A 27,976-nucleotide genomic window follows, 5' to 3' on the forward strand; every position below is an offset into this window, starting at 1 on the left:
TTAAGTCTTTTTCCTAGTGAGCATGTCCAAACATGATGGTTTTAAGAGGACCTTTATCCGAAATGGCTTTCACAAATAATCAAAAGACTGCAATCAAAGTGTTAACAACTGCCTTTTTATTACAAAAGCCGCATACATAAAACTAAAGCAACGGAAACACTTGAGATATCACAGTAACCTCACATCTCCCATGTTTTGTCATTTTTAAATATAAAAAGATCATGTACAAAAGTGCTTACATGGTGCAAGTATTACTTTAAAAAGAGATAACTGATATTTTAAAATATTACTCAGCTGGAGAAAATAAAAGCTACAAAAAAAAAAAAAAAAAAAAAAAAAAAAACGAGAAAATGACCTGCAGCAGAAAAATATTCACTCAGTAACATGAGGGCGAGATGCTTCACTCACATGACTCAGCTGAATAAATAACACTCACTCACTCTCCCAAAACTCTCCCCATTAGCTGGCATGAAAACCTGACATTTTAAATCCACATGAACACAAAACCTCCAAAGTTAGTTACGTTTAATAAAACCATTCCCTTATATGGCACTTTTTGCGCAGCAATGCATTCTGCTCAATGTTCTAATCTTTGCAGCTTTAACGTTGGTTTAATGTTTTTTAAATGTTTAGAATGATTACAAATTTAATAGGGTTAAAAAAATGAGTACTATTGCTTGCAGTTCTGGCAATTGCTTGCTTGATTTGTAAAAATCTGTCTGGCTGTTGTAGAACTGCATGATATTTGATTTTGACTGCCTGAAGTGTGGAGAAGTCCGGGGGTTTCTGGCGGTGGGTGGGTGGGTGTATGGCATAAGGCTGCAGTGAGATTTAGCACTTAAACACAGTCTGCTCATCAACTCAGCTGTGGTTGTCCGGCATCTGTGCCGTTCCTGCAACGGCTCCAGGTGCAGCGTGCCTGAATGGCTGAAGGAGGTGGAGCTAATAGCTGTTCTCGTGTCCAGCCAGGATGTAGAGGTTACTGAGAGCGGTAGGGTTATCCGTAGGCCGGCTCTCCAAAACAACAACCCTAAAATGCACAGAAGCCCACAAACATTAACACAAATACACTTATCAGAATCAACACGTATCATATACAGGAGATGGGTGTAAAAAGGGTGGAACAAAGTCATGATTATGCAAATGTAGAGGGGTTGCGTGAGGATGGTGCAAGCGCGAGGCTGGTCGTGTCCTCAGCAGCAGGCGACAGATGAAATTACAGCACACAGACACCAGCCTGGCACTGCCAGTGTAAATAAAATATGGAGATCTCAGAGGGAGAGTGAAAGAGAGAGACTGCATGTGCTAAAGAGGGTCTTGGGGTGGTACAGGGCCATTGTGTATGTGGTGTCAATAGCTATGTTTCCATCCACCTATTTTTATGCACATTTTGCGATATCGAAATGGCAAGATTCGCATAAATTCTAAAAACGTGCATAATATGCGCTCGTTTGAGTTGGTAACATTTTTTATCCGATAAGAAAACATAGGCATGACATAGGCCGATCTTTTTGCACAGCATCTGAAATGCTGTTTTGGTCATTTGGAAATGCCTGAGCAAAGTCTGTCATCAAAGTGGCTCGGTATAATTACCTTCCAGAACTGTCTTACACGACTGCGTTCCCAAAACGCAGGCATCTGCCTTCAAAAGCAAGATAACACGTTTATTGCGTTTTGTCTGCACGCTCTGAGGCGCAAGTAATTTATTATATATGAAAATTATTATATATAGTGGCTTCTATTTTTCTTAGTGATATTTAGCGCCAGTTTAGCAATTTTGTTCTCTTCGACTCATTAAAAGACACATGGCAGACAAGTGAAAGCATTGAGCATTGAATATACATCAAAAAGTGGCTTTAGAAGTCAATATAATGCCTGTTTTACTTCCATATGTTCAGTTCAAGTGTTTTTTTAATGCAAGAAGTGGCTGCTCATTTTATTTTATTTTTTTGCTGAGGCAACCTCGACTGTAGATTTTTTATTGCATTTTTAATTAATCACAACTCTTAACGCATTACAAGGTTCAACAAAATAAGGATGGCGTGAACTGCCCTTTCTTACATTTGTTGATGTTGTACATTTTGTTTTTTGCTTTACAAACTAAAACAAAATAATGTTATGTATTTTTTAAGGGGGAAAAAAAAAACAGCAAAAAATATATAAATTACTGCTGAAGAGTTTGGGGTCACAAAAATATTAAAGGATTAGTCCACTTTTAAATAAACTTTTCCTGATAATTTACTCACCCCCATGTCATCCAAGATGTCCATGTCTTTCTTCCTTCAGTTGAAAAGAAATTAAAGTTTTTGATGAAAACATTCCAGGATTATTCTCCTTATAGTAGACTTCAATGGGCACCAAACAGTTGAAGGTCAAAATTAGTTTCACTGCAGCTTCAAATTGTTCAACACGATCCCAGATGAGAAATAAGGGTCTTATCTACTGAAACCATCGCTCATTTTCTGAAAAAAAATGAAAATTATTATTAAGTTTTAACTTTAAATGCTCATCTTGAACTAGCTCTCTTCTTCTTCTCCTCTATTTGAATTCCAGCAGTGTAGATGCTGCTAAGCGTAATACTGCCCTCCACAGGCCAAAGTTTGAACTAATTGTTATATACTATTGAACTAGCATATTGCATATAAAAATTAGTTCAAACTTTGACCTTTTTTTAAGAAAATGAGTGATGGTTTCACTAGATAAGACCCTTATTTCTCATCTGGGATCGTGTTGAACAATTTGAAGCTGCAGCGAAACTAATTTTGACCTTCAACTGTTTGGTGCCCATTGAAGTTACTATAAGGAGAAAAATCCTGGAATGTTTTCATCAAAAACTTTAATTTCTTTTCGACTGAAGAAAGAAAGACATGGACATCTTGGATGACATGGGGGTGAGTAAATTATTAGGAAAAGTTTATTTAAAAGTGGACTAATCCTTTAAGTGCACATTTGTTTTCGACATTTATAATAATAAGAAATCACAGGAATAAATTACATTCTTAAATTACATTCTTGTACATTAAAACAGGAAACAGTATTTTAAATTTTATTTCACAATATTACTGTATTTTTTATTTTAAAAAAATGCAGCCCTGGTGAGAGTAAGAGACATTAAAAAATGAGTCAAAATCAGGGTAATAATGGAACAACAGTTTAAAAATATAGCTGCGAGCAGCGATGGCGGGCCCAAGCCCGGTGGCACCGCCACCCCGGTGGCTTCAGGGCAACTGTGCACAGCGGGCAATAGGCACTTAAAACGGTTAAACATCAAAGGACTATGTCAAATTCACTCCACATTTACTGCACTACAAGGTGCCACTATAGAGCCCCTCCTCCCTGCCCATTTTCAAAGGATTACATGTGCCAAGTTTTAACATTATTCTGATGAATTTTGAAGCAAATCAGGTAAAAATAAGAGGGTGATCTCAATGTATGCTGAAAGTGACACATTTTCTGCTTCCAGTTGGTGGCGCTATTACTTTGAATCACAATAGTCACATCCATGTGATCAGCCTTGTACAACGAAGACTAAGCCGAAGTTTCATCAAAATCAATTAATGTATGCAGAAGTTATAACACTTTGTTTCCCTTTTCTTGCCATAAATTCGTTGCCTCGCCACGGCCAAACCGTTTGAGATATCCAAAATCCGTTTGCAATTAAACAACTTCAATGTGTTAGCAACAAGTTAAAAAAAGTTTGGTGTAAATTGGATAAACCCTGTAGGAGCAGTAGTATAAAATTCATAGCCTGTTTTTTCAAAAAATTAACATTCAAACCAAAATAGCTGACTTCCTGTTGGTCGGAGCTAATGAATGTAAATTAGAAAATTGTCCGGCTTGATGAGAACAATATGTGTACCGAGTTTGGTGATTGTAGGAAAAACTAACCCCCCACTTTTGTCAAAAGGTGGCGCTACTGAGCCCCTCCACCACGCCCATTTCTATGGCTTTGTCCATGTCTACTGGTTGACAATATTGATGTGTGTGTCGAGTTTCATGCAATTTGAAGCATGTTAAGAGCCTCAAAAACACTCAAGAATATTATTACAGTTTGACCTGTTGCCATGGCAACAATATTTCAAATATCAAAAATCCTGTCATAGGTCTACATCTGCTGTGTATTGACATTACACTGATGAAGTTTGAAGCAAATCAGGTAAAAATAAGAGGGTGATCTCAAAACATTTCAAAAAGTGATACACTTCCTGCTGCCAGTTGGTGGCGCTATAACTTTGACTCACAATAGTCACATCCATGTGATCAGACTCCTATAACGAACACACTCGTGAAGTTTCATAAAGATCAATATATGTATGCAGACGTTATAACACATTTCCTGTTTCCTTTTTCTCGCCATAAATTCGTTGCCTCGCCACGGCCAAACCGTTCGAGATATCAAAAATCCCCTGGCAATTTTTAATCATCAGTGTCTTGACTTCATGCTGACCGAGTTTGGTGGCGATCGGATTAATCGTCTAGGAGGAGTATATCAAATTCCAGAGCATGCGTTTTTCAAACAACCCTTAATAGCTGACTTCCTGTTGGCGTGGTGTTTAACTTAGAGCACGAAAGTTGTTCGGCCCGATGAGGTCTATATGTGTACTGAGTTTCATACTAATACGTGCAAGCGTGTTTAATATATGGACCAAATTTTCAGACTTTTTTCAAGGGGGCGCTGTCGAGCCCCCCTGCCACGCCCGGGTACCAGCCTCTCCGGCGTCCTAATGGCCGCGGATTCCAATGCGTGTGCCAATTTTCAAGAGTTTTTGAGCATGTTAAGGCCCCCAAAAAGCCCCGGAAGACGGAAAAAAAAAAAAAAAAAAAAAAAAAAATAAATATAGCTGCGAGCAGCGATGGCGGGCCCAAGCCCGGTGGCACCGCCACCCCGGTGGCTTCAGGGCAACTGTGCACAGCGGGCAATAGGCACTTAAAACGGTTAAACATCAAAGGACTATGTCAAATTCACTCCACATTTACTGCACTACAAGGTGCCACTATAGAGCCCCTCCTCCCTGCCCATTTTCAAAGGATTACATGTGCCAAGTTTTAACATTATTCTGATGAATTTTGAAGCAAATCAGGTAAAAATAAGAGGGTGATCTCAATGTATGCTGAAAGTGACACATTTTCTGCTTCCAGTTGGTGGCGCTATTACTTTGAATCACAATAGTCACATCCATGTGATCAGCCTTGTACAACGAAGACTAAGCCGAAGTTTCATCAAAATCAATTAATGTATGCAGAAGTTATAACACTTTGTTTCCCTTTTCTTGCCATAAATTCGTTGCCTCGCCACGGCCAAACCGTTTGAGATATCCAAAATCCGTTTGCAATTAAACAACTTCAATGTGTTAGCAACAAGTTAAAAAAAAGTTTGGTGTAAATTGGATAAACCCTGTAGGAGCAGTAGTATAAAATTCATAGCCTGTTTTTCAAAAATTAACATTCAAACCAAAATAGCTGACTTCCTGTTGGTCGGAGCTAATGAATGTAAATTAGAAAATTGTCCGGCTTGATGAGAACAATATGTGTACCGAGTTTGGTGATTGTAGGAAAAACTAACCCCCCCACTTTTGTCAAAAGGTGGCGCTACTGAGCCCTCTCCACCACGCCCATTTCTATGGCTTTGTCCATGTCTACTGGTTGACAATATTGATGTGTGTGTCGAGTTTCATGCAATTTGAAGCATGTTAAGAGCCTCAAAAACACTCAAGAATATTATTACAGTTTGACCTGTTGCCATGGCAACAATATTTCAAATATCAAAAATCCTGTCATAGGTCTACATCTGCTGTGTATTGACATTACACTGATGAAGTTTGAAGCAAATCAGGTAAAAATAAGAGGGTGATCTCAAAACATTTCAAAAAGTGATACACTTCCTGCTGCCAGTTGGTGGCGCTATAACTTTGACTCACAATAGTCACATCCATGTGATCAGACTCCTATAACGAACACACTCGTGAAGTTTCATAAAGATCAATATATGTATGCAGACGTTATAACACATTTCCTGTTTCCTTTTTCTCGCCATAAATTCGTTGCCTCGCCACGGCCAAACCGTTCGAGATATCAAAAATCCCCTGGCAATTTTTAATCATCAGTGTCTTGACTTCATGCTGACCGAGTTTGGTGGCGATCGGATTAATCGTCTAGGAGGAGTATATCAAATTCCAGAGCATGCGTTTTTCAAACAACCCTTAATAGCTGACTTCCTGTTGGCGTGGTGTTTAACTTAGAGCACGAAAGTTGTTCGGCCCGATGAGGTCTATATGTGTACTGAGTTTCATACTAATACGTGCAAGCGTGTTTAATATATGGACCAAATTTTCAGACTTTTTTCAAGGGGGCGCTGTCGAGCCCCCCTGCCACGCCCGGGTACCAGCCTCTCCGGCGTCCTAATGGCCGCGGATTCCAATGTGTGTGCCAATTTTCAAGAGTTTTTGAGCATGTTAAGGCCCCCAAAAAGCCCCGGAAGACGGAAAAAAAAAAAAAAAAAAAAAAAAAAAAAAAAAAATAATAATAATCCTTAGAAGAACAAGAGGGCCCTGCGCGAATTTTCGCTTGGGCCCTAATAATAATCCTTAGAAGAACAAGAGGGCCCTGCGCGAATTTTCGCTTGGGCCCTAAAAATTGATTATCACTATTATTTACAACATGATCTGCATTTTCATGGATTAAAATAAAAGATTTTTGTTGAGACAATAAAAACAACTGTGAATCAAAACCACTCCTTTCCTGAAAAAAAAAAAAAAAAAAAAACTTATATGGGGTAATTAAATGTGACAAAATATATATGCAGTTGCATGAAAAATTATGGGAACCACTTGCAGAATCTGTGAAAATATGAATAATTTTAACAAAATAAGAGCGATCATACAAAATGCATGTTATTTTTTGTTTAGTACTGTCCTGAGTAAGATATTTTACATAAAATATGTTTACATATAGTCCACAAGACAAAAAAAAAAAAAAAAATCTTAATTTATTAAAATAACCCTGTTCAAAAGTTTGTGAACCCTTGATTCTCAATACTGTGTGTGGTTACCTGGATGATTCATGACTGTTTTTATGTTTTGTGATGGTTGTTCTTGAGTCCCTTGTCCTGAGCAGTTAAACTGCCCAATATTCTTCAGAAAAATCCATCAGGTCCTGCAGATTCTTCAGTTTTCAAGCATTTTTTTGCATATTTGAACCCTTTGCAGCAGTGACTGAATGATTTTGAGATCCATCTTTTCACACTGAGAACAATTGAGGGACTCAAACTCAACTATTAAAAAAGGTTCAAACCACACACAGTATTAAGTATCAATGGTTCCCAAACTTTTGAACGGGGTTATTTTAATAAATCAGCTATTTTTTTTATTTTTGTCTTGTGGACAATATGTGCAATATGTAAAATATCTTACTCAGGACAGTACAAAAAAAAACATAACATGCATTTTGTATGATCTCTCTTGTTAAAATTATTCACATTTTCACAGATTATGCAAGTGGTTCACATACTTTTTCATGCAAATTTATTAGTGGTGAGCAGTGACTTTTTTTAACTGGGTATGCTGTGTTATTTTAAAAAAATGTGACCGATACAGTTTGAAGGGGTTTATAGCTAATATGCGAGATGCTTGCGTTCTCAGTGCTAGTTTACTCATTTGCTTGCTCATGACAAATAGCAACACAGCGAAAAGTATTTCTAATATGTTGGACCTTTTATTGAGAGTAGCCCATATTTACCTGTTGAGACGTGCCTTCACAAGCACCTGTAAGAGCTTTTGTGACGTTTGAGTTGACGGAGGCGTGACATGCGAAAGGTGCGTTTGCAAAATATGCTGTATTTTTGTAATCCGCTAGGTGTGGCTAGCAACAAACAACATAGGCTACTTCACCTTTAAACGTATCAGTTTAGGACACTCAATCAGACACGACAAATAAAAACACACCATGGCGTCAATTTAAATGTATGCCAGAAGTAATAAAAAAAATAAGTATAACATAATTAGTATTAGCAACCTATTATAAATAAAAAATAAAATGTAATTATAATAAATATAAGTAGGCTATAATAAAAATATTAGTATTCTTTAAAAAATAAGTTGAAATTATGCAAACTGATGACTTTAACAAACGCACAGACTATCGATTAACATCCTGATAGGCCTAGTTACAGTAGGACTGTCTTAAACAATTTATAAGTTTTCATAAAAAAATTCCCTATGGAGCAAATGAAATACTATGAAAATAGTTTTAGTTATTTTTTTCCCCATTTGGTTAAGTCTAGTTTGTTTTGTATCAAATACAATGTGATTTGGCAGCAGCTCATTTTTCCTCTTGGGCGAGTGATCTGCTCACAGCTTATCCTGCCATGAAATCTGCCATAGACCAGCAAACCAATGAGAACACGGGACAATAATGACAAAAGCGCGTCTTTATGGTACACCTCAAACAACGGATTTAATAGTAATTTATAACGTTAATATTAATTGCCGAGTCCACGAATGGCTTGGGTATGCAGAGCATTCGCAACTTATATGGACCGCACGCCACTGAAATATATACATTCTTTTGTGGAACACGTAAAAATGTTGACAAGAAACTACTGGCTCAACTGGGACGGCAGAACAAAGCCTCCTCATTGAGCCTGGGTGTTAAATTGACAGACCTAATTTAACCCCGTACGTCACACAAAGCTCAGGTCCCCCCGACAATAAACCTGACCCAGGGCTTCCCTCACTATAGAAACAAACCCAGTCAGGATACCATGTTCTCCCTGTTGGCTTTTTTCCTCCACATGTCTCTATTGATGTGAGAGCGAAGAGTAATGTTTCCAGGAAACAAAGAAATAGAAGGAAAAAGGTGGTGATGTAAGGCAAGAGAGAGACAGAAATGATTTGATCCGGTTCTAACCTGTCTGATCCCAGGAGTTTGAACACTCTGCTCGGGTCCGAAATCTCCTGTGTCACCTGCAGACGAGTGGAAATATTCTTTAATAAACAACTGTACACCTGCTGAAATGTCCCAACAACAGTCAGTTTAAACTGAATTGTGAAGCTTTTTCTGTTTTATGTTGACTGCATTTTAGTGTTATGATGAGGAGGCAGCAATGTCAGATAAGCAATGCTACAAGTGATTTGTTTTTCGTGCATATATGTGTGTACTATTTTGCATGCTTGACTTTAATAGGCATGTTTCAGGTGAAAAAAAAACAAAAACAAAAAAAAACAACAACAACAACAACCATGACTTATAGTCCAGAAAATACAGTACTCAGGCATCTAAATTCTCCCATGCCAAAAACTTTAAACAATGGCTGAAAATATCACACACGTGTCATGTTCCCAAACTACAATGAGTGGCAAAGCAGGTGCACAACCTGGCAGGCTGTAAAGCTCACCCTACACACACACAGACACACACAGACACGATCATTTGAGGGGTGTAGGTGCCGAGCGCTTTTCATTGGAGTCAGAGAGGAGAAAAACAGCTGAATAATTTAATCCATTACTTTCTGGCCAGCTAGAGCTTTCTGATTGTACATGAATTTTACATCATCCATCACACCCTGTCATCTGCGTCTCACACACACACACACACTATCATATGTCATAAAAACAGTGCTTCACCTCCAGAAGACCTTTGGTCTTTTATTGTTACACACTACAGAGCCAAGAAACATGAAACTAAATCTCATGCACGTAATACAAATACATATATGTGCACAGTTTTAAAGAGCTTGTGCTCGAACAGTAGAGCAAGCAACGTCAATATCATGAGTTTGAATGCATGAACAGATTAAACAAATACATACTAATAATGCAATGTAAGTTGCTTTGGATAAAAGCATCTACCAAATGCATATTTTATCATTTTTATTTATTTTACAGGATTTTTATTATATAAACTACCGTTGGGGTCAGATGTTTTTTGGAAGAAGTCTCTTATATTCACCAAGGTTGCATTTATTTGATCAAAAATACAGTAAAAACAATCATATTGTGTAATATTATTACAAATTACTTTTTTATTTTTAAATATTTTAAATAAAATGTAATTTATTCCTGTGATGGCAAATCGGAATTTTCAGCATTATTACTCAAAACATTTTCTCAGGATTCTTTGGAGTAAAAAGTTCAAAAGAACAGCATTTATTTGAAATATAAATAATGTTTGATCAATGTAATGCATCCTTGCAAGTCTATTTCTTTCTTTCATTTGATTTGACAGTTCACTACAGCTTGCTGAAACCCATCAGTCTTGTGTCAAAGTGTGTAAGCGACAGAGTGCTATTGTGTGTGTGTGTGTGTGTGTGTTCACCTCATTTGATTTGAAGTTCTTCCCCTGCATCCCATGTTTCCAGAAGGCCAGAACACTGTCCTGGAGACACACTGACACAAACACACACATATATAAGGTTACACACACCCATCAAACACATACTAAACAACAGATTAAAAGCATATCAGAGCTGGATAAGAGCAGAAGTGAACCTCTCACCTACGGAGTCGACGCAGAAATCAAAGCTCAGCTCGGAAGCCAGTTTCTTATTAGACTTCAGCTTTCCCTGCAAGTTCACTATTTTTACGTTTTCTAAACACACACAAGATCAGAGGCAAGAAAACATTAGAAATCTTCAATAGCTTCTGTATTTGTTACGTTTGTGAAAAAAATCTCAAAGTTGTCACTCACTGTCCAGGCACACGAGTACGGTGTCTCTCTCTAACTGTGTCACATGGATTGCATCAACCTGGTTACCACCTACACCCAGATAAACACACACCAATGCTTTTGTTTACTAGGTCCATTTGACAGTTCTCAACAGCAAGGTATAGGAGCAGGGCAAAGCGTGTGTGTTTATGTGTGTGTGTAAGCTATACCTGAGCCGATCTCAGTGAACCAGGACGAGCAGGAATTGAGGTTGATGGTCTGGAAGCGAACCACCTGTCCCGGCTCTGTGCCCTGACTGACCGCCACACACACCAGAGGATACTCCTGCTCAGGGACCACCAGCATCTCAAACACACGCAGTGGACTGGGCAACGGGAAATCAAAGTGCTGTGAGAAAGAGAGAGATTTAAAATCTCCTTAATATAATATGCCATCTTTTTTCTTTATTCAGCCTTGATTTAATTCAACTTTCCTTCGTGTCTAACCTTTATAAGCATGAATCTCTGCATGGGTTCATACCACTGCAGCAAAACAATCCCTGACTGCAAAGCTCCGCAGAGATACTTGTGACCCGTGTACGGATTCCGCACTGCCAGAGAGGGAAAGAGAACAGAAGGTCAAACTCAATCCGAGTGTTTGTGTTTGGGTGTGTCCTAGAGTGCATGTTTAAAGCTTTACCGATGCAACACTTGTGGCATCCCTTGGTGTCGGGGATCTTGGTGGTGAGAGCAAATCTCCTGTGAAGCAGACACCAGCGTTGTTATTGTTAAAATTATTTTAAATCAGTTTCAGTAATTTAAATAAAGCTGAAATAAAATATCAATATTAGATGGAAAAAGTAGACATTACACATATTGCCTTAGAAACCAAGTGAAATATGATAAGGTTCAAGTACTAAAATTAAAAACTGAAATGAATTAAGCCAAGTATACACAACAAAAACTAATTAAAAATATATTATCATCTTTATTTTAATCTATAATATATTATATAATATACTGCATAATAAAATATATAAACAAATAAATAATTAATAAATAAAAATTGTACAAGTTTTTATATAAGGTTCCATTTGTTAACATTAGTTAACTACAATAAATAGCATGAACTAACAATAATAATAAAAAAATACTTGTAATGTATTTAGTAATCTTATTTAATCTTAATTTCAATATTTACTAATACGTTATTAAAATCAAAAGTTGTATATGTTAATATAATTTAATAGACCTGAGCTTAAATGAACTAGCAATGAACAGTTGTATTTTTAACGTTAAGAAAGATTAATAAGCACTGTAACAAATGTATTGCTCGTTGTTAATGTATTAACTAACGTTAACTAATTGGACCTTATTATAAAGTGTTACCAATTATTTTATTTAATTATTTTATAAATAATTTTTAATCTAAATGATAACAATTAAGGCACATTTTTGACCCTCTTTTCACTTAAATATTTTAATACATAAAAAAACTTGGGTTCAAAACAAGTCAAAAACAAGTTTCATAACACTTTCTTTAGAAAAAGTGTGTGTGTGTACCTGGGCAGTATCCTGTCAGGGAATCTGTGGGTATGGAACTGAGTGGCCAGTCCAGGTTTCCTGAGCTGTTCAAACAGCCCAATCAGATTATGGGAATATAACTGAAATGTCTTCCCTTTGAACGAGAGATAACACACATCATACGCGTACCATACACAGGGTATGACTACACACAGGATATGAAACAATTCATCGTTTGTGCTGATGAGAACAGAAAAATAATGCCCCACAGAAATGAATAGTCATTACTCCCTGCACAAAGAAAAGCTGAGCTGTAGTTACGCAAGTTGAACCCAAATCAGAATCAGAGTAAGAACGAGGCTAGAAAGATGATGTGATATTAGCTGTGTGAGCATGTGCCATAGAAGACAGAGGTTTGACATTTTACCTTCTGATTATGGTGATTTAGGCATTAGAGGAGCCAGCAAGCAGTAAAATCAGCCGTGAACAGAGAGAGAGAGAGAGACAGAAAGACAGACAGGTATCATGTAGGTACTGCAGAGAATCTCAGTTACAGAAAGACAGAAGAGCTGCTCCCACATCACTCTCACTCACCTGATAATGACATCAGATTATTATTGATTATGTACAGCCACGTGCATCTCCGTGGAAACAACTGAAACACATCAACACAGCAGGCTATGAATTCATGGACCTGCTGGTCTATTTGGGGTAGGTAGAGGGTAAAGGTGAATCGCCAGAGTTTAGGCTGTACCTGCTCCATGGTGGCTTCATGTAATTCATTCAGGTTCAGAGTGTAGATGCCGTCTTCAGTGCCAAATATCAGATACTGGTCTAAAAAACCCAACCAAACACAATTAGTAATGTTTACAGCCTGAAATTAAAGATTTTGTTATTTATCCATACTAGCTAGGGTTGTCAAAAGTACTGGTACTTCGATACCAAGTCGGTACTGAAATTTTAAAAATGTGACGATACCAGCATTTCCTCCGAGCATTCTGAATGCTGTTGAGCGGATTCTGACTATAAAACGCCTCTGATTGGACATTGTGTTCATGTGCTCAATAGATATGTCTGTGATTGGCTACAATGATACACAGATACACACTGAAGCGTTTGAAAGCAGGCCTAATTTCAGATGCTTCTGCTCTCACTTTCAAAATGCTTTCAAAAACACTCCTGTACGTTGATTAAATGCTGGTATCGTCACAATTTTAACATTTCAGTACCAACTTGGTACCGAAGTACCAGTACTTCTGACAACCCTAATACAGCTAAAATCGGATAATAAATTGTACATCACTATTCATAACTTTGGAGTCAGTAAGATTTTTTTTTTGTTTTAAAAAGAAATTTATTCTTTAATTCAATAAGGATGCATTAAATTGATCAAAAGTGACAGCTGTTTATTTGAACTTTAAAATAAAATAAATAAATCACAGTTTCTACAAAAATATTTAGCATTTTTGAGCAGCAAATCACATAATAAAAGGTTTTCTTGCAACATTGAAGACTGGAGTAATGCTGCTGAAAATTCAGCTTTGCCATCACAGGAATAAATTACATAGTTATATAGAATTAGATAGTACATTTTTAAATTGTAATATTATTTCAGTGCTTCCCACACATTGACTTTATTTGGGTGGGCCGCCCATGTATAATAATGGCTGCCCAAGTATATTTGGAGACACATTTATGCTTTTATTATTTATGCTTTTATTTATGCTTTTATCCTCTTATACTTTTATATCCCGCACAAGATAATGAAACCATCCGCGATCGAATAGCTAGTCGTTTCATACCTGCTCGTTATGTGTGCGTCAGAACTGTTTACTCCCGTTAACATTCCCAGGGGCGCTGCATTTTTCAAAGTCACAAGGCAGCGCTGTTGCGCTTTCTACAAGCTCGCGCAACAGCGCTTCAGACTGCTTCAAAGTGATTCTTAATCAGTGAAAAGCGCAGAATTATGCCAAGCGATTGCTAATGAACTCAAGTTGATGAATTATTACAAAGTCTACTTTATGGCCTTTATATAAAATGTTTTATACGGTTGTAAGAATCTGAAGGATCAGCCTGCAATAGTACATACATTTCAAAATAAGAGTCCCAGTGTATTTCGGGCTTGTTTATAATTAAAAGTCAAGTAGTCAAAAGGCAAAGTAATTAAAAGTTTTTTCTTTTTCTTTTGGGCACTATTGGTATTTTGGTTACACAATAAATTGTATTTAATTTGATTTCCATTTAATTCATAGTAAATTATTGTAGTCTCCCCCACAGGAAGAAAAGACTAAGAACATTATTTGACACACAAATTATTCATTATATAAATTTTACTAGTAAAATCTGTGTCCCATTGTGTCCCAGACACTATATGACAGCAAGGAGAACATAGGAAAAGGAGAACCATTTAAATGCTGCAATTTTGCATAATTTACAATGCATAATAATGCATAATATTAGTATGTAATTAAATGTAATATGCTATGTAATTAAAATTAATTTCAATAAATAAAAATACTGTTAAAAATCACACATTATTTGTTTGTCACATGTAGTAGACCATTTTTGTGCCGTGGGTAATAGGAGGATTTTTCGCCCGGCTACCACAGCAAGTATATTTCAAACCTGAGGGAAGCACTGCATTTCAAAATATTATTGTTTTTATTGTATTTTTATAAATAAATGCAGCCTTGGTGAGCATAAGAGACTTCTTTCAAAATGTTAAAAACCCTATCCTTTACACTTAATTAAAAAACAACAAATTCTTTTAAATTTAATAACACTGTAAAATTACATTTTGTAAAATTACATCAAAAACTAAATTTTTACAAAATCTCAAAATCCAATCCATTCATTCAATCCATTTTCATACTGTATATTATAATATTATAAATTAACTTGTAGCATTTAAAACTGACTACAAAATAGTATCAAATTTGGTATCAGCCATATATCGGTTATCAGGAGTTTACCTTTGGTATCTGGGTGGATCCATGAAGTGGCACAGTTAATTTTAAGAGGACAACCATCAAAAACCTTTGAGAAACAAGCTCCCATCTGCAGACACACAGACAGGTGATATGTGAGATTATTATGGTTATGAAACACAGAATTCAAATAAAGGACTGAGCAAACAGCTGTTGTATACTGATATGGGGAGATATTAGCATTTACTCAGCATAAGTTATGTGTGATGATGTAACTCACCAGGACTTTGGGAGTGGGCGGTAGGCCATTAATAGCAGGTTTCTATAAAAAGAAAGAGGGAAAAAAAAAATGAGTAGAGGAGCCACATTCTCTTCTTGCGTCATACTCCTCTCAACAGGACACATACCCACAAACACTCACACACTTACTGGGAAATCTTTTCTCTCTTTCCTCAGGGGACGACCTTGAGGCGATTTTGACACATCTCCATTTACACTTCCGTCTGAGTCTTCCTCTACAGAGAGAGAGAGAGAAATTTTAAAGGTTTAATCATTTATTATGTTATTCTGATTGGTCAACTTCAGCTGTCAAATACTGTTGTATACTGAAACTGTATAATTCAGCAAGCAAACTGTCCTCCATACTGTGCTAGTTTAATGTCTCTCGTATCACTCCTGGGTCTTTTTGCTCTCACATAAAATGATCAAAACAATATTTCATGTCCATTTATATATTTGGTAAGTGGTTACATGATAAACAATGGATTTTGACCCTCTGCTGATTTATTGTGGAATAATGAGCAAATGAATGTACACTACCGTTCAAAAGTTTGGTGCCAGTAAGATTTATTTTTTGTAATTGTATGCATTAAATTGATTTAAAAAAGACAGTAAAGTCATTTATAATGTTACAAAAGATTTCTATGTCAAATAAATGCTGTGTATTTTTCTTTTGAACTTCTTATTAAAAAAATGTATCACAGTTTCCACAAAAATATCAAGCAGCACAACTGTTTTTAAAATGAATAATAACAGTAAGAAATGTTTCTTGAACACCAAATCAGCATATTAGAATGACTTCTGAAGGATCATGTGACACTGACGACTGGAGTAATGATGCTGAAAATTTGCCAACACAGGAATAAATTACATTTAAAAATATATTAAAACAGAAAACAGTTATTTTAAATTGTAATTATCACAATATTACTGTTTTTACTGTATTTTTGATCAAATAATTGCAGTAATCAAAAAAAAAAAATAATAATAATGATAAAAAAACACTTACTGAGCCCAGACTTTTGTAGTATCCCTTACATATCAATATCCAATACACCAATATGAGAGTAGTACACAAACAGCAGCCGTGTGTTAACATGATCTTGAGAACAAGTGTATGTGTGTCTTACCGTGGTCTATGGTGTGTGTGAGCAGTCCTGGGCTGCTGATGCTCACAGACAGGTAGTCCGAGTTGGTGTGTTCTGCTTTACTTCCTCTCTCTGGTGTGCTTTGTCTGCGAGTCACTGGTATCGGCCCGTTATCAGAGCCCGGGAACCTCCGCACTGTCTGACAGCCTTCGCTCAAAGCAAACTCATCGGATACACTGCTCGACCGAGCCTGAGAGGGCTGATGGGAAAGAGAATTGTAAAAACAAATGGGAATTTCAAAAACATGACAAAAAATATAAATATATCCATGTACGCTTAAACACAAACTCATAGTTACCTTTGGAGGCAGAGGTGGAGGCACTCCCTGTTTAAGAGTCGAACTGAGAGTGGGAGATGAAACAGAGAATGACTTAGTTGCTCTTTGTCTGTGATCAATGAATATTAATTATTTGTATTTTTACAGCACATATTTTCCAATACTAGCTTAACAGAATATGGTGCTTTATAACCCCAGGTGAGCAAGCCCAAGAAGAGAACAAACTCTTAAAGTGAATGATTAAGAGTGCCGCACTTACAGATCAACCTCCTCAAAAGCATCTTCTAATGGAGCCAAATGCCCTCTTCAGAGACCGACAGAGAGAGAGAAACAGACAGAAAGGGCTACTTAGTTCACAGTTGAAAGAAACTGCACTTCCACTTGTTCCAGGGAGAAATTAATCTGCAATTTTTGTGTGGTGTAATCAGGGCACAAAATTAACCTTTTGCCACACCTGCCAATGGTGGATGGAAATTGAAAATTTGGATGCCAATGGAAAATGTATCGCCCATTAATAAATAAATAATTTTGTTTACATATAAATAAATAGTGTTACTTTTAAACCCTGCATTGAAGTTTCTATGGATTCGTTAAATAACAGTCAGCTACACAAACCAATTCTTTACCGTATAAACAACTCCTCCTCAACACTCTTCAGAAGACTCCTTCAGCGGAGGAGTGCACAAAGGGATAGAGGAAAGAAAAACGGAGAAAAGAAAGAAAACAACAACAGAACAGTCAAAGTAGAGGGAATGCAAGCAGAGCTCATGTGAGATTCTGCTGAAAGAAGGAAGTGCATTGGAGACATGGCACAGACAGTACAGGGAAGTGACTGCTGGAGGCGTTTTCATGCAGAAATGGCAGGAATTTCATGCAGGAATCAAATTGGCTCATAAACTCATTCAGAGGACTTTTAATGTTTACCTGGAGGTGATGGGGCCCTCTGTAAACGGGCTCCAGGGGGAGGAGAAATCATTGTCTTTAGTGACATCCTGGAACAAAAGAAACAAAGAAATGTTTGATATAGAGACTCTCATTTGTAAACATGCGAGTCAGGTTTCATTGCACACCTGATCTGTGCAAATAATCAATTTTTGGTTTCATGTATATCAAAGAATAACACAATAAGCTTACTGAAGTGCAGGATTATTCTGGAGTGTGTGTATGCATGTATATATAGTGTGTGTATGTATATAAATATATATACACACATGCACCACTACCACTAAAAGTTTGGGGTCGGTTTTTATTGCTTTTGAAAGAAGTCTCTTTTTTTCCCAAGATGCTTTGATGAATAGCAAGGTCAAAAGACCAGCATTTATTTGAAATAGAAATATTTTGTCACATAATAAATGTCTTTACTGTCTTTTTTGATCAATTAAATGCATCCGAGCTGAATAAATGTATTAATTTCATTCAATTCATTAAAAAAATAAAACGAAATATATTAGTGACCCAAACTTTCGAACAGTAATGTATATTAATATTACTGATGTGTGGACAATCTGGACTCTGTGAGGTTTCTCTCACCATCTCAGCACTCGCTTCGGTCTCTTTCCTCAGAGGAGCCTCAAACTGAAGCTTATCAACTGAAATACGGAGACGAGAGAAAAATTATTACTGCATATTAGTGTATTTACCCAGCATGACACTGAGGAGATGAAAAATTTCAACATAACTTGTCTGCACTCATATTTAACATTCTGTTCAAGTCTACTGGAATGCTTTGTTTGCACAAGAGTTGCAAGGTTCAAGTTGAAGCCCCCACATGTAGTACCACGTCTCCACCACAGAGGGGCACAAGGCTTGCAGTTCTATCTGAAGTTGAACTAAGCAGCTAAAACTCTTTTTGAGAACAGAGTAGCACCAAGATAAGGCACTTGATGATTGTGGTCTGTGGTCTCTCAGTCACAAATAAAGGTCAAACTCATGTTGACTTAGCTATCTAAGGACATGTTAGACTGTAATATCTTAAGCCCATAACCCACAGTCTAAACATAAAAGAAAGTATGTTTTAGAATCTAAAAAGCATTACTTCGTGAATAATTTTCTCAGAGGGAGGATGCTTTATCTTTTCAGGACAGAAATAAATTTAAACAGATCATTTATAGCTTGCTGTATGTGATATTTCACCAGTATTATAAAATAAAATGAAAGATTTCTAGCCAAGCACTAAATAGAGTAAAACAAGTTCTGTTATTTAATGGGATTGTTTTGGGGTCCAAGGGAGATTTTCAAGACAACGAGACACTCATAATCATCATCATCATCATGCTCAGGCCTGTGATTGGCTCACGTACAGTTGATCTGTGACTGGGTTCTTTCAGCACGAGAGCTCCTGTTGTGGGTTGAGCGGATGGTGTGGCGCTCTGCAAGCGGCTATGAACCAAAGAAAGAAATGTGGTAAAACTATGTATTATACAACACACAGTCGCTCGAACACATTTACCATTTAAAGTCATGCGCGCACACGCTCATACACCGAAACTCTCACATATTTACACATAATCTCTCACACACCAACACCTACAAAACTAACTCGCCATCATTCTCTCTCATACACAAACAAGTCATGTGTGTTACCTCCAAGTCATCTTCATCTCCCTGGCTGAAGTGAGACTGATGATTATCCGGGTTGTTCATCTTATCGAGTAGCTCTAAAGCTAATCGTCGAGTCAAACCTGTCTGAGCCACAAATAAGTGCTGCACACAAACACAGAGACAATGTAGTGTGAGTGTGGCTGCTTGTAATGTGGCCTCTGTAATATTCAGTAATATTTCTATTTCAAATAAGTGCTGTTCTTTGGAACTTTATATTCATTGAAGAATCCTGAAAAAAATGTATCATGGTTTCCACATATACTAATCAGTACAACCATTTTCAACATTGATAATAATGAACATTGATAATGTGTCTTGAGTACCTAATCAGCATATTAGAATGATTTCTGAAGGATCATGTGACACTGAAGACTGGAGTAATGATGCTGAAAATTCAGCTCTGACTTTTTTTTAGATATATTAAAATAAAAAAAACGTATTTTGTAATAATATTTCACAATATTACTCTTTTTACTGCATTTTTAATCAAAAGAATGGAGCTTTGTTCAGCATAAGATACTTTTTTTTTTTTTTTAGATACAAAATATAGTTCAGTGCACAATTCTCTATTATACGTGTCACAGAGTTCATATTTCTTTGCATGTATACATAACACTTCCACTAAACGCTTAACCGTGTAGAACCATAAACAGATAAAAATGGAGATTGAGGAGGAAATATTTACCAAGAGCAGCTTCTCAGCCGTTGGTCTCTTCTTTGGATTTTTAGTAAGAGAAATTTTAACAAAATTATGGAAGGCTGTAGACCTGTGGAAAAGCAAGAGAGTTAAGACAGACAGAAAGGTAAAGATTAGGACGATTTAAGATTTTAATTGTAAAACAGTCATTATTGAGAATACACACTTTATATTTTTGTACTGAACAAATATGCAAGCATATGCATAAAACAGGACAGAGAGACTCACCATTTGGCCTTGTCCTTTAACTTGGGTGGCTGGAAGTTGCTTTTAGACATCAGAAATAAAGCCCTGCACATACACACAAAAAGTAAGATAGAAAGAAATCAAATAAAGATGAAAGATGTGGTGGTGGTTTAATGCTTAATTATCTTGGCTCAAAACCTTGAAGATTTTTGTGTATAATTAAGTTATTGAGATTCACAATAACTTTGAGGCCCGGAGCAAATGTCTTGGTTAAAGCCATGTCTGCACATTGGCAACAAGTAGGGGTGTAACGATTTATCGTAGTACGATATTTCGCGATGCAAACACGTTACGATATGCATCGTAGAGTGATGCCGATACTTTTATGATATGACGGCAGTTTAATCTTATTGGTTGAGCTGCCGACGTGACCTACTCTGCAAGGTGGCAGTGAGAGAAGCCGGTTGTCACCGCATATAAATGGTGTGTCTCAATCAGCTCTCTAGTTCAGTAAGTGTTTCAGGCACACACTGAATCTTGCAAGCAGGTTTAAACGTTTCTCATGTCAGTCTCTTCCATGGACGCCTGAGGAAAGTCGTGGCTTTCTTTCACCGCAGTGCCACAGCAACAGCTGTGCTCACAGAAAAGCAAAAGACGCTTGCGATGCTTTGCTTCAAGAAGTTCTGTGGGGCCGTTCACATATTGCGTCTTTTTTCCGCGTGCAAGTCAGTTATTTTTTCAAATGTATCCGCGCGGCAGGCGCGCTCATAATGGGATCAACGCGGTCGCGACGCGCATGCAATTCTCAACTTTTCAGAATGCCGCAAGCGCACCGCAGGTCGTGTGACAAGAATCAACCGATCAGCTATGGCCTTTCCGTAACAAAACATCAAAAGCTCAGCCGAACAGCTGATCATAGCTGTACATGGTGGTTTTTATATCTTATCTCCATCAATATATCTCGTAGTAAAACTAATGCAAGGGCTAGAAATCATTTATCCTTTGCAGAAACATTTATTAAAATTTTATTTTTATTTATTTTATTGAAATTTTATTTATTTATTTATTTTATTGAAATGTGATCTTGTATGTACAACAAGGAAAATTATTTAATTATTATTATTAAAATTATTATAAATTTGTTCATGTTTTTTGAATAAATCTCGTTTGAATTTCAGTTTCATTTTGTTCAAAATATCGTGATACGTATCGTATCGTGAACTCCGTATTGAGATGCGTACCGTATCGTGACCTGAGCGTATCGTTACACCCCTAGCAACAAGTGTGTGCGTGTGTATATACCTCATGGGATGGAGGTCAAACATGGGTGGCTGTAGCTCCGCCAGTTCTATGGATGTGATTCCGACAGCCCATATATCACAGAGTTGATTATAACCCCCATTCTTCTCCACTGCTGCCACCTCTGGAGCCATCCTATACACACAAACACAGAGCAGACAAGACATTTATATTAAATTGTAATAATATTTAACAATATTACTGTATTTTTAAGAAAATAATTGCAGTCTTGGTGAGCACTAGAGACTTCTTTCAAAAAAAATCTTAACATCCTAAAATATTTTGAAAGGTAGTATACACCTGAAATAACATAACTGAAGTTTTCCCACAAAATGCTCAGACAATTTTCCCCTGAGACTTGTTTAACTAATGAATTTCCATGACTTTTCCAGTTGTTTGTGATTACCTGATGAAGATTTTCACTAATGAATAATTTTTAGACCAATATGTGAACTAATTTACTTAACAGAACTGACTAGTTTTACTCTACACAACAGTAATATCAAGTCTTTGAAATGGTTTAGATATGAACAAACATATGAAACCAATGTCAGTGACTTTTTTAGATTTCATCCTTTTTTATTATTATTTCAGGCCTTGAAAAGAATTTTACAACTGCCTTATATTTCCAGGTTTTCTATGTGTGAGGGAAATCTGTGTTTTTAACATAACGGTCAAGTGGCTGGTTCTGCCTGTCTGCTCAGTTATCAAAGCTCATCATGAACTGAAATAGACTGTATTCCTCTTGCTATCTGTTTTTCATTAGGAAAAGACACAAAGTTCGAGTCAGTCGCAAAACTATGCTGTGTATTAAAACTTGTTGAGCTGCATTCTTCACGTGCACTTTGCATGTCTATCCTTGTCCATGCGCCTGGGTTGGCATAACAGTTGCCCACCCTAGATTCCCATAAATCCCAAGGGAGCCATTGTGACCTAGATGAGGGATTTATCGCCACATTTCGTAGTCTTTTGGAAGACTTTTGAATGTTCTGTCATTTCATTCTGTCTGAAATGCATCTAAGTGTGCTCTGCTGTTCTTATGGTAGATTTCTGGATTATGAGATTCTACCCTTGTTTTCTGTAATGTTGAAAATACAAGGCCGTAGATGTTATTATGATGCCGTTTCATTTTTTCTTTCTTTCATGTTTTAATATCCTTTCCAGACTTTTTAAATGTACTTTCAAATGTAGCTTTAGATGGAATGGGGCTTACCAGTAGGGCGTCCCAATAAAGGATTTCCTTTTCGCCATGGTGGCCGTTATTTTAGCGGCGACTCCAAAGTCAGCTGCAAAAAGGGGAGAAATTTGTTTATATAAATTCAGTAACACACAACCACGTACAGCAATTTTAGTGTGACTCTCTCACCTAATTTGACATCTCCATTGTCTGTGAGCAGAATATTCGCCCCCTATTGCACAATGAGATTAGTTATTAACTAGCAGGGGAAAATATGTAGTGTGAAACAGGAAGAACACCAAGAGATACCGTGATTATAACGCTGTATTACCTTTATGTCTCTGTGCATCTTCCCTTTGGAGTGCAGATAACCCAGACCCTAAACACATACACACTTCAATCATCTCATGATGTTTAAAGGATTAATATAAGAGTCTCTACAGAATTAAGGCCCATTCACACCAAGAACGTTAACTACAACGATAACTTTATCAGATATCATTCTATTGTCTATATCGTGCATTGCAGTTTTTTTTTTGTCTGCTGCTTTTTAAATGTTCGAGCTCTTTAAAGCAGGATGGATTCTGGATTGGCTGTCAATTTTTTTATCGTTCATCGGCTGTGAAAAATCATTCTGAAAGTGATTTCAATTATGTAGTTTCTCTGTGCCGTTATCGTTATAGTTGCAGTGTCGACTCTGCTATTCTTTTATATTTAGAACAATTTTTAGAGCTACATCTTGAATGTTTTGTCATTTCACTGTCTGAACTGCATCCAAATGTGAAATGTGTCTGTCGTTTGAAAGCCACATTTCTAGCATCTGTAAAACCGCATTCTTCCATCCTAAAAATATAAACTACATCATATGCTCTCAATGACAAATGCGGAACAGTTAGTTCATGCATTCATGACCTCAAGGCTAGATTATTGTAATGCTCTACTGGGTGGTTGCCCTGCTCGCTTAAGCAAAACTCCAGCTGGTCCAAAATGCAGCAGCTAGAGTTGAAGAGTTCATTTACAAAAACGATAAACGCCACTTTTTAAAAAAAAAAAAAAAAAAAAAGAACTGACTGACTATTCTCCACATATAACACATTCTGAACCCCAAATACGTTTTGTCAGAAAAGCCGGTATTGTCCACTGTAAGGCATCTCGAATTCAAGTTTTACAGCAGAAACCGACAAGTGCCCTTGTTGTCTGTGTACAGAAACCGATAAGTCAGTTTTAGAGAATTAGTGCGAAGTTTTCAGGTCAGGTGACAAGGATTGTAGTCACTTCAAAAAGACGTGCTAACTGAGGGGAGTTTCGTCAAAGCTGACAAAAAGTGATTGAGGATTTATAATTTCGACTCCTGCAAGTCCTTGTACACCATAAACATCTTACATTCTGAAACCTTGGTTGTCCTTTTGCGTTTGTGTGTGTGCGCACACGTGTGTATGTGTGTGCCTATCTGTTAGTGTGTGTAAATGCAATTACAAAGAAATTACTTGGTTTGGTTTAATAGGAAATGTGGAGCTATCTGCTTTTGCTAAATCTATAAAAAAAACAAACAAAAAAAACAATAAAAAAAAACATTAACTATGAGAATTAATAAAAACTGAGTTATCTGTTTTTACAAATGAACTCTTCAGTTTTTACTAGAACCAGGAAGTATGACCATATTAGCCCAGTTCTGTCAACACTGCACTGGCTCCCTATTAAACATCGTATACATTTTAAAATCTTGCTGATTAGTTCCCCAGTACTTGAACGAGCTCTTAATACATTATAGTCCCTCACGTCTATTGGGATCTCAAAATTCTGTCCAGTTGATAATACCTAGAATATTAAAATCAACCGCAGACGGTAGATCTTTTTCCTATTTGGCATCTAAACCTTGGAACAGTCTTCCTAGCATTGTTCGGGAAGCAGACACAGTCTGTCAGTTTAAATCTAGACTAAAAACACATCTCTTTAACCTGGCATAGACATAACTCATTAATCAATTTATATTTTCAAATCAGTTAAATGATTGTTAGGCTGCATAAATTAGTTCAGGCGGAACAAAACACCCGATGTACTTGTTACATCATAAAAAGAATCAAATCTATGCTAATATTAGTCTCTGTTTATCCCGAGGTTTACCATAGTCAGCCGGATCCAGTATCCATATCAGATGGAGGACCTGCACCTAAACACAAGCACAACACATCCCTGAAGTGTCAGCAGAGATTGTGTCAACTAGACTATCCCCTGTGATGGCCTCATTGACATGACAGGCAGTAGCACAGATCCAACAAACCCGTCTCCATACCAGCGTGATGGATCCGATCTTCTACCAGATGGAACTGGATTAAATATTTTGAATGTTCCAATCCCAATCTGACTTCTGACCTGTAATGCAGCCTGAATCAAAAATTACGCACTGTCGGCCAAAGGAGATCTGGACCCCCGACTGAGCCTGGTTTCTCCCAAGGTTATTTCTCCATTCTGTCACCTGATGGAGTTTGGGTTCCTTGCCACTGTCGCCTCTGGCTTGCTTAGTTGGGGACACTTAATATTCAACAAAATTACTGATCTGCCTGCAAAGACACCAGTGTATGCAAACTGAACTGAGCTGGACAATGACATCACTGTTTTCTCTAGAGGTGCTATATAGATAAATTAACTAAATTAATAACTAATGATTTTTACAATGGAATGAATCAATACTGAACTTACTTAAGCTGGACAATGACACTATTTCCTTCTAGAGCAGCTGTACAGCCAAAACTAACTTTCTCACTGTTTGTTATACTGTTATCACTGTAAAGCTGCTTTGAAACAATCTGCATTGTAAAAAGCCCTATATAAATAAAGGTGACTTGACTCTTTTTCGTTATTGTTATAGTCTTGGTTTGAATGGGCCTTTAGACCATGCAAGCTTTTGAAGGATCTTACCTGTAACGTCTCTCTGCAGACATAGGCGATCTGAAGCTCAGAGAGTGGGCCTGTTACTGCATATGTACACAAACACACACATTTTCAGTGGTGTCATACAGGATAAAAATAGAGGGTGTAGATTCAACATGGAGATTTTTAAACAAAACAACCAATTTACCATGATAAATGTCTTGTAAGGATCCTCCACCGCAGTATTCCATACAAATCCACAACTTTTCACGGCTAAAGAGAGAGAGATATCTTTACAAAATGTGTATATATATATATATATATATATATATATATATATATATATATATATATATATATATATATATATATATATATATATATATATATATAAACGTGAGGCATTTAAATAAATATATCACAATATAGGCATCTAAATACATCAAAATTTAGGCATCTAAAATACATTTATTTATAGAAAAATCTAGTTCTCCATTGTTACCAGAGGTAGCTGCCAAAGTAAGCCACAATGTTGTGATGGGTGCATTCCTTCACCATAAAAATCTCCTGCTGGATGATCGAGAAATCATCACCTAAAAAAGAGGGAGAGAGAATGTTAATAATCAGATCAATAGATGACAGCTGTAGAAATTAAACAGTGAAAAGAAAGAAGGAGCGCTTGGATCAGATATGGAGAGCAGATGGCTGGATGTTCAGTGCTGAAAGTGATTATTATGATGGGAGTTAACTTGTGTCAGTTTTCATACTCCTCCTCAGTGGGTTTTTGTGATTTAGTTACCCATTCAAAAAGAACCTCCTTATCTAAAACTCAAATTCACTCTTAAATCTCTTCACCCTCCTCATCTCTAATTCTAACTAAAGCCTGCGAGTGTGATGGGCTTCCCTCTGTCTCTGCCAATAATGCAGATAATTAGCTTAACGTCCTGCTGAATCTGTGCTAATGTCCAGACAACACATGAAAACACTAAGGACATCTGAAAAATCATTGTGCTTTCACAGTTGAAGTGTCATGTATGTGCAAACAGTTTTAAATGTGAATGGTAAATGTTTAATGTATTTAAAAAGTAAATAAATCTGATAAAAAGTTATTGCTCTTATTATTATATTATTATTATCCAAATAGATAAATAAAAAATAAATGCAAAAATAGGAAAAATTTAAATCTTAACCTATACATTTACTGTATGAGAGAGGCTACAATAAATATTTGTATTTAAAAAAAAAAAAAAAAAAAACTACTATCCCAGGACCACTCAAGTGAACATTTAGGTGATTTAAAAATTGTGAAAAAAGTGACCAATTTCTGCATTTAAAATACACACAATCCATATACATCCACATGCATAGTAATCTAAAATCACAAGTCAAATAAATTGATGCATCATGACGTGGCCTTTGGCCTAAAAAAAAAAAGAATGAAGACTCACACACCTCTTCTCTTCACAACCTGTTTTGTTAAAGCAGTGACTCACAAACCTTTATGTTTTAGACAGCTTTCATTCATCGTGTGACTCAAAGACCAGGCATCTTCACCTAAAGCACATTATCCGTTTATGACTTAATGGCTTTAGTTTAGTAAATACTACATAGTTCCCTGCAGGTGGCGCTGTTTCTTTTACATAAGCATTGGTCACCGTGATGCTCTCAGAATCTCTTGATCTGTTGACAACAGCTGAAAATCTCATCACAAAACTCATGCAAACATTATAGACAAAAAAAGAGAGAGAAGGAGAATACTAATATGATAGGAAGAGGTGTCCTTCCCTACAATATACATGGTAAAAATGTGAAACACTAGATTTTTAAAAACAGATCATTACTTGAAAATGCTTTTTTTTGCCTTTCGACATGTTGTATAACCTCAACCCAGAGATAGATGTTAACTGGCTGTAGCCACTTCTCTATTCCGCTGCAGACCTTTCACTTAGAAACTCGCTCACAAAACAACCACCTCTGTTTCCCACAGACTCCATGATGAGATGCAGAAAGCAACATAGGGGTCAGAACATTAATGACTGGAAGGAACAAAACCATTTGGGGGAGTATGCACTTTTTAGTTTCAACTCTTTTCCAGGGGACATCTGCAGCATCACAGTGCGTGTGTGTGTGACAAGATTCAACACAGCTATGAAGTCAAGCCTACCAGCTCCGACCACTTCCTCTCCACTCAAGACAAACAGGCCATGCCCAAGAGTGTGTACATGTGAGATAATGTGAGATTGTGCGTGTAAAGGATAGCAGCAGGGCCTGAGGGTTTGTCTGCTGAAAGCTGAATTCAGGCAGATTCCTCAGAGGTTGATGCACTTCTCAGTGAACAAGCTGTAAGCAT

General features: G+C 36.8%; 1 protein-coding gene across 3 annotated transcripts in view; it reads right to left on the reverse strand.

Annotated features, from left to right (window-relative positions):
* Positions 1–93: 93 nt before the first annotated feature.
* map4k5 (mitogen-activated protein kinase kinase kinase kinase 5) overlaps positions 94–27,976 on the reverse strand; it is a 41,519-nt gene continuing 13,636 nt past the window's right edge. Inside the window, exons 4-33 of one of the 3 annotated variants that reach the window (XM_048205667.1) lie at positions 26,129–26,219; positions 25,835–25,899; positions 25,675–25,730; positions 23,087–23,134; positions 22,945–22,987; positions 22,792–22,864; positions 21,582–21,713; positions 20,322–20,384; positions 20,082–20,163; positions 19,379–19,498; positions 19,096–19,174; positions 18,326–18,384; positions 17,720–17,787; positions 17,055–17,099; positions 16,817–16,859; positions 16,501–16,717; positions 15,521–15,606; positions 15,372–15,413; positions 15,137–15,221; positions 12,919–12,998; positions 12,759–12,819; positions 12,204–12,318; positions 11,341–11,399; positions 11,148–11,251; positions 10,872–11,049; positions 10,684–10,752; positions 10,492–10,584; positions 10,312–10,382; positions 8,905–8,960; positions 94–1,030 (exon numbers count right to left, since the gene is read on the reverse strand). In XM_048205667.1, coding sequence (XP_048061624.1) covers positions 943–1,030; positions 8,905–8,960; positions 10,312–10,382; positions 10,492–10,584; positions 10,684–10,752; positions 10,872–11,049; positions 11,148–11,251; positions 11,341–11,399; positions 12,204–12,318; positions 12,759–12,819; positions 12,919–12,998; positions 15,137–15,221; positions 15,372–15,413; positions 15,521–15,606; positions 16,501–16,717; positions 16,817–16,859; positions 17,055–17,099; positions 17,720–17,787; positions 18,326–18,384; positions 19,096–19,174; positions 19,379–19,498; positions 20,082–20,163; positions 20,322–20,384; positions 21,582–21,713; positions 22,792–22,864; positions 22,945–22,987; positions 23,087–23,134; positions 25,675–25,730; positions 25,835–25,899; positions 26,129–26,219 — 2,471 coding nt within the window. In that variant the 3' untranslated portion in view covers positions 94–942. Of the gene's footprint in view, positions 1,031–8,904; positions 8,961–10,311; positions 10,383–10,491; positions 10,585–10,683; positions 10,753–10,871; positions 11,050–11,147; positions 11,252–11,340; positions 11,400–12,203; positions 12,322–12,758; positions 12,820–12,918; positions 12,999–15,136; positions 15,222–15,371; positions 15,414–15,520; positions 15,607–16,500; positions 16,718–16,816; positions 16,860–17,054; positions 17,100–17,719; positions 17,788–18,325; positions 18,385–19,095; positions 19,175–19,378; positions 19,499–20,081; positions 20,164–20,321; positions 20,385–21,581; positions 21,714–22,791; positions 22,865–22,944; positions 22,988–23,086; positions 23,135–25,674; positions 25,731–25,834; positions 25,900–26,128; positions 26,220–27,976 lie in introns of all 3 variants that reach the window. The other 2 variants (XM_048205666.1, XM_048205669.1) reach the window with 2 other exon arrangements.

Source organism: Megalobrama amblycephala, linkage group LG10 (assembly GCF_018812025.1).
Source record: "Megalobrama amblycephala isolate DHTTF-2021 linkage group LG10, ASM1881202v1, whole genome shotgun sequence".
Lineage (NCBI taxonomy): Eukaryota > Metazoa > Chordata > Actinopteri > Cypriniformes > Xenocyprididae > Megalobrama > Megalobrama amblycephala.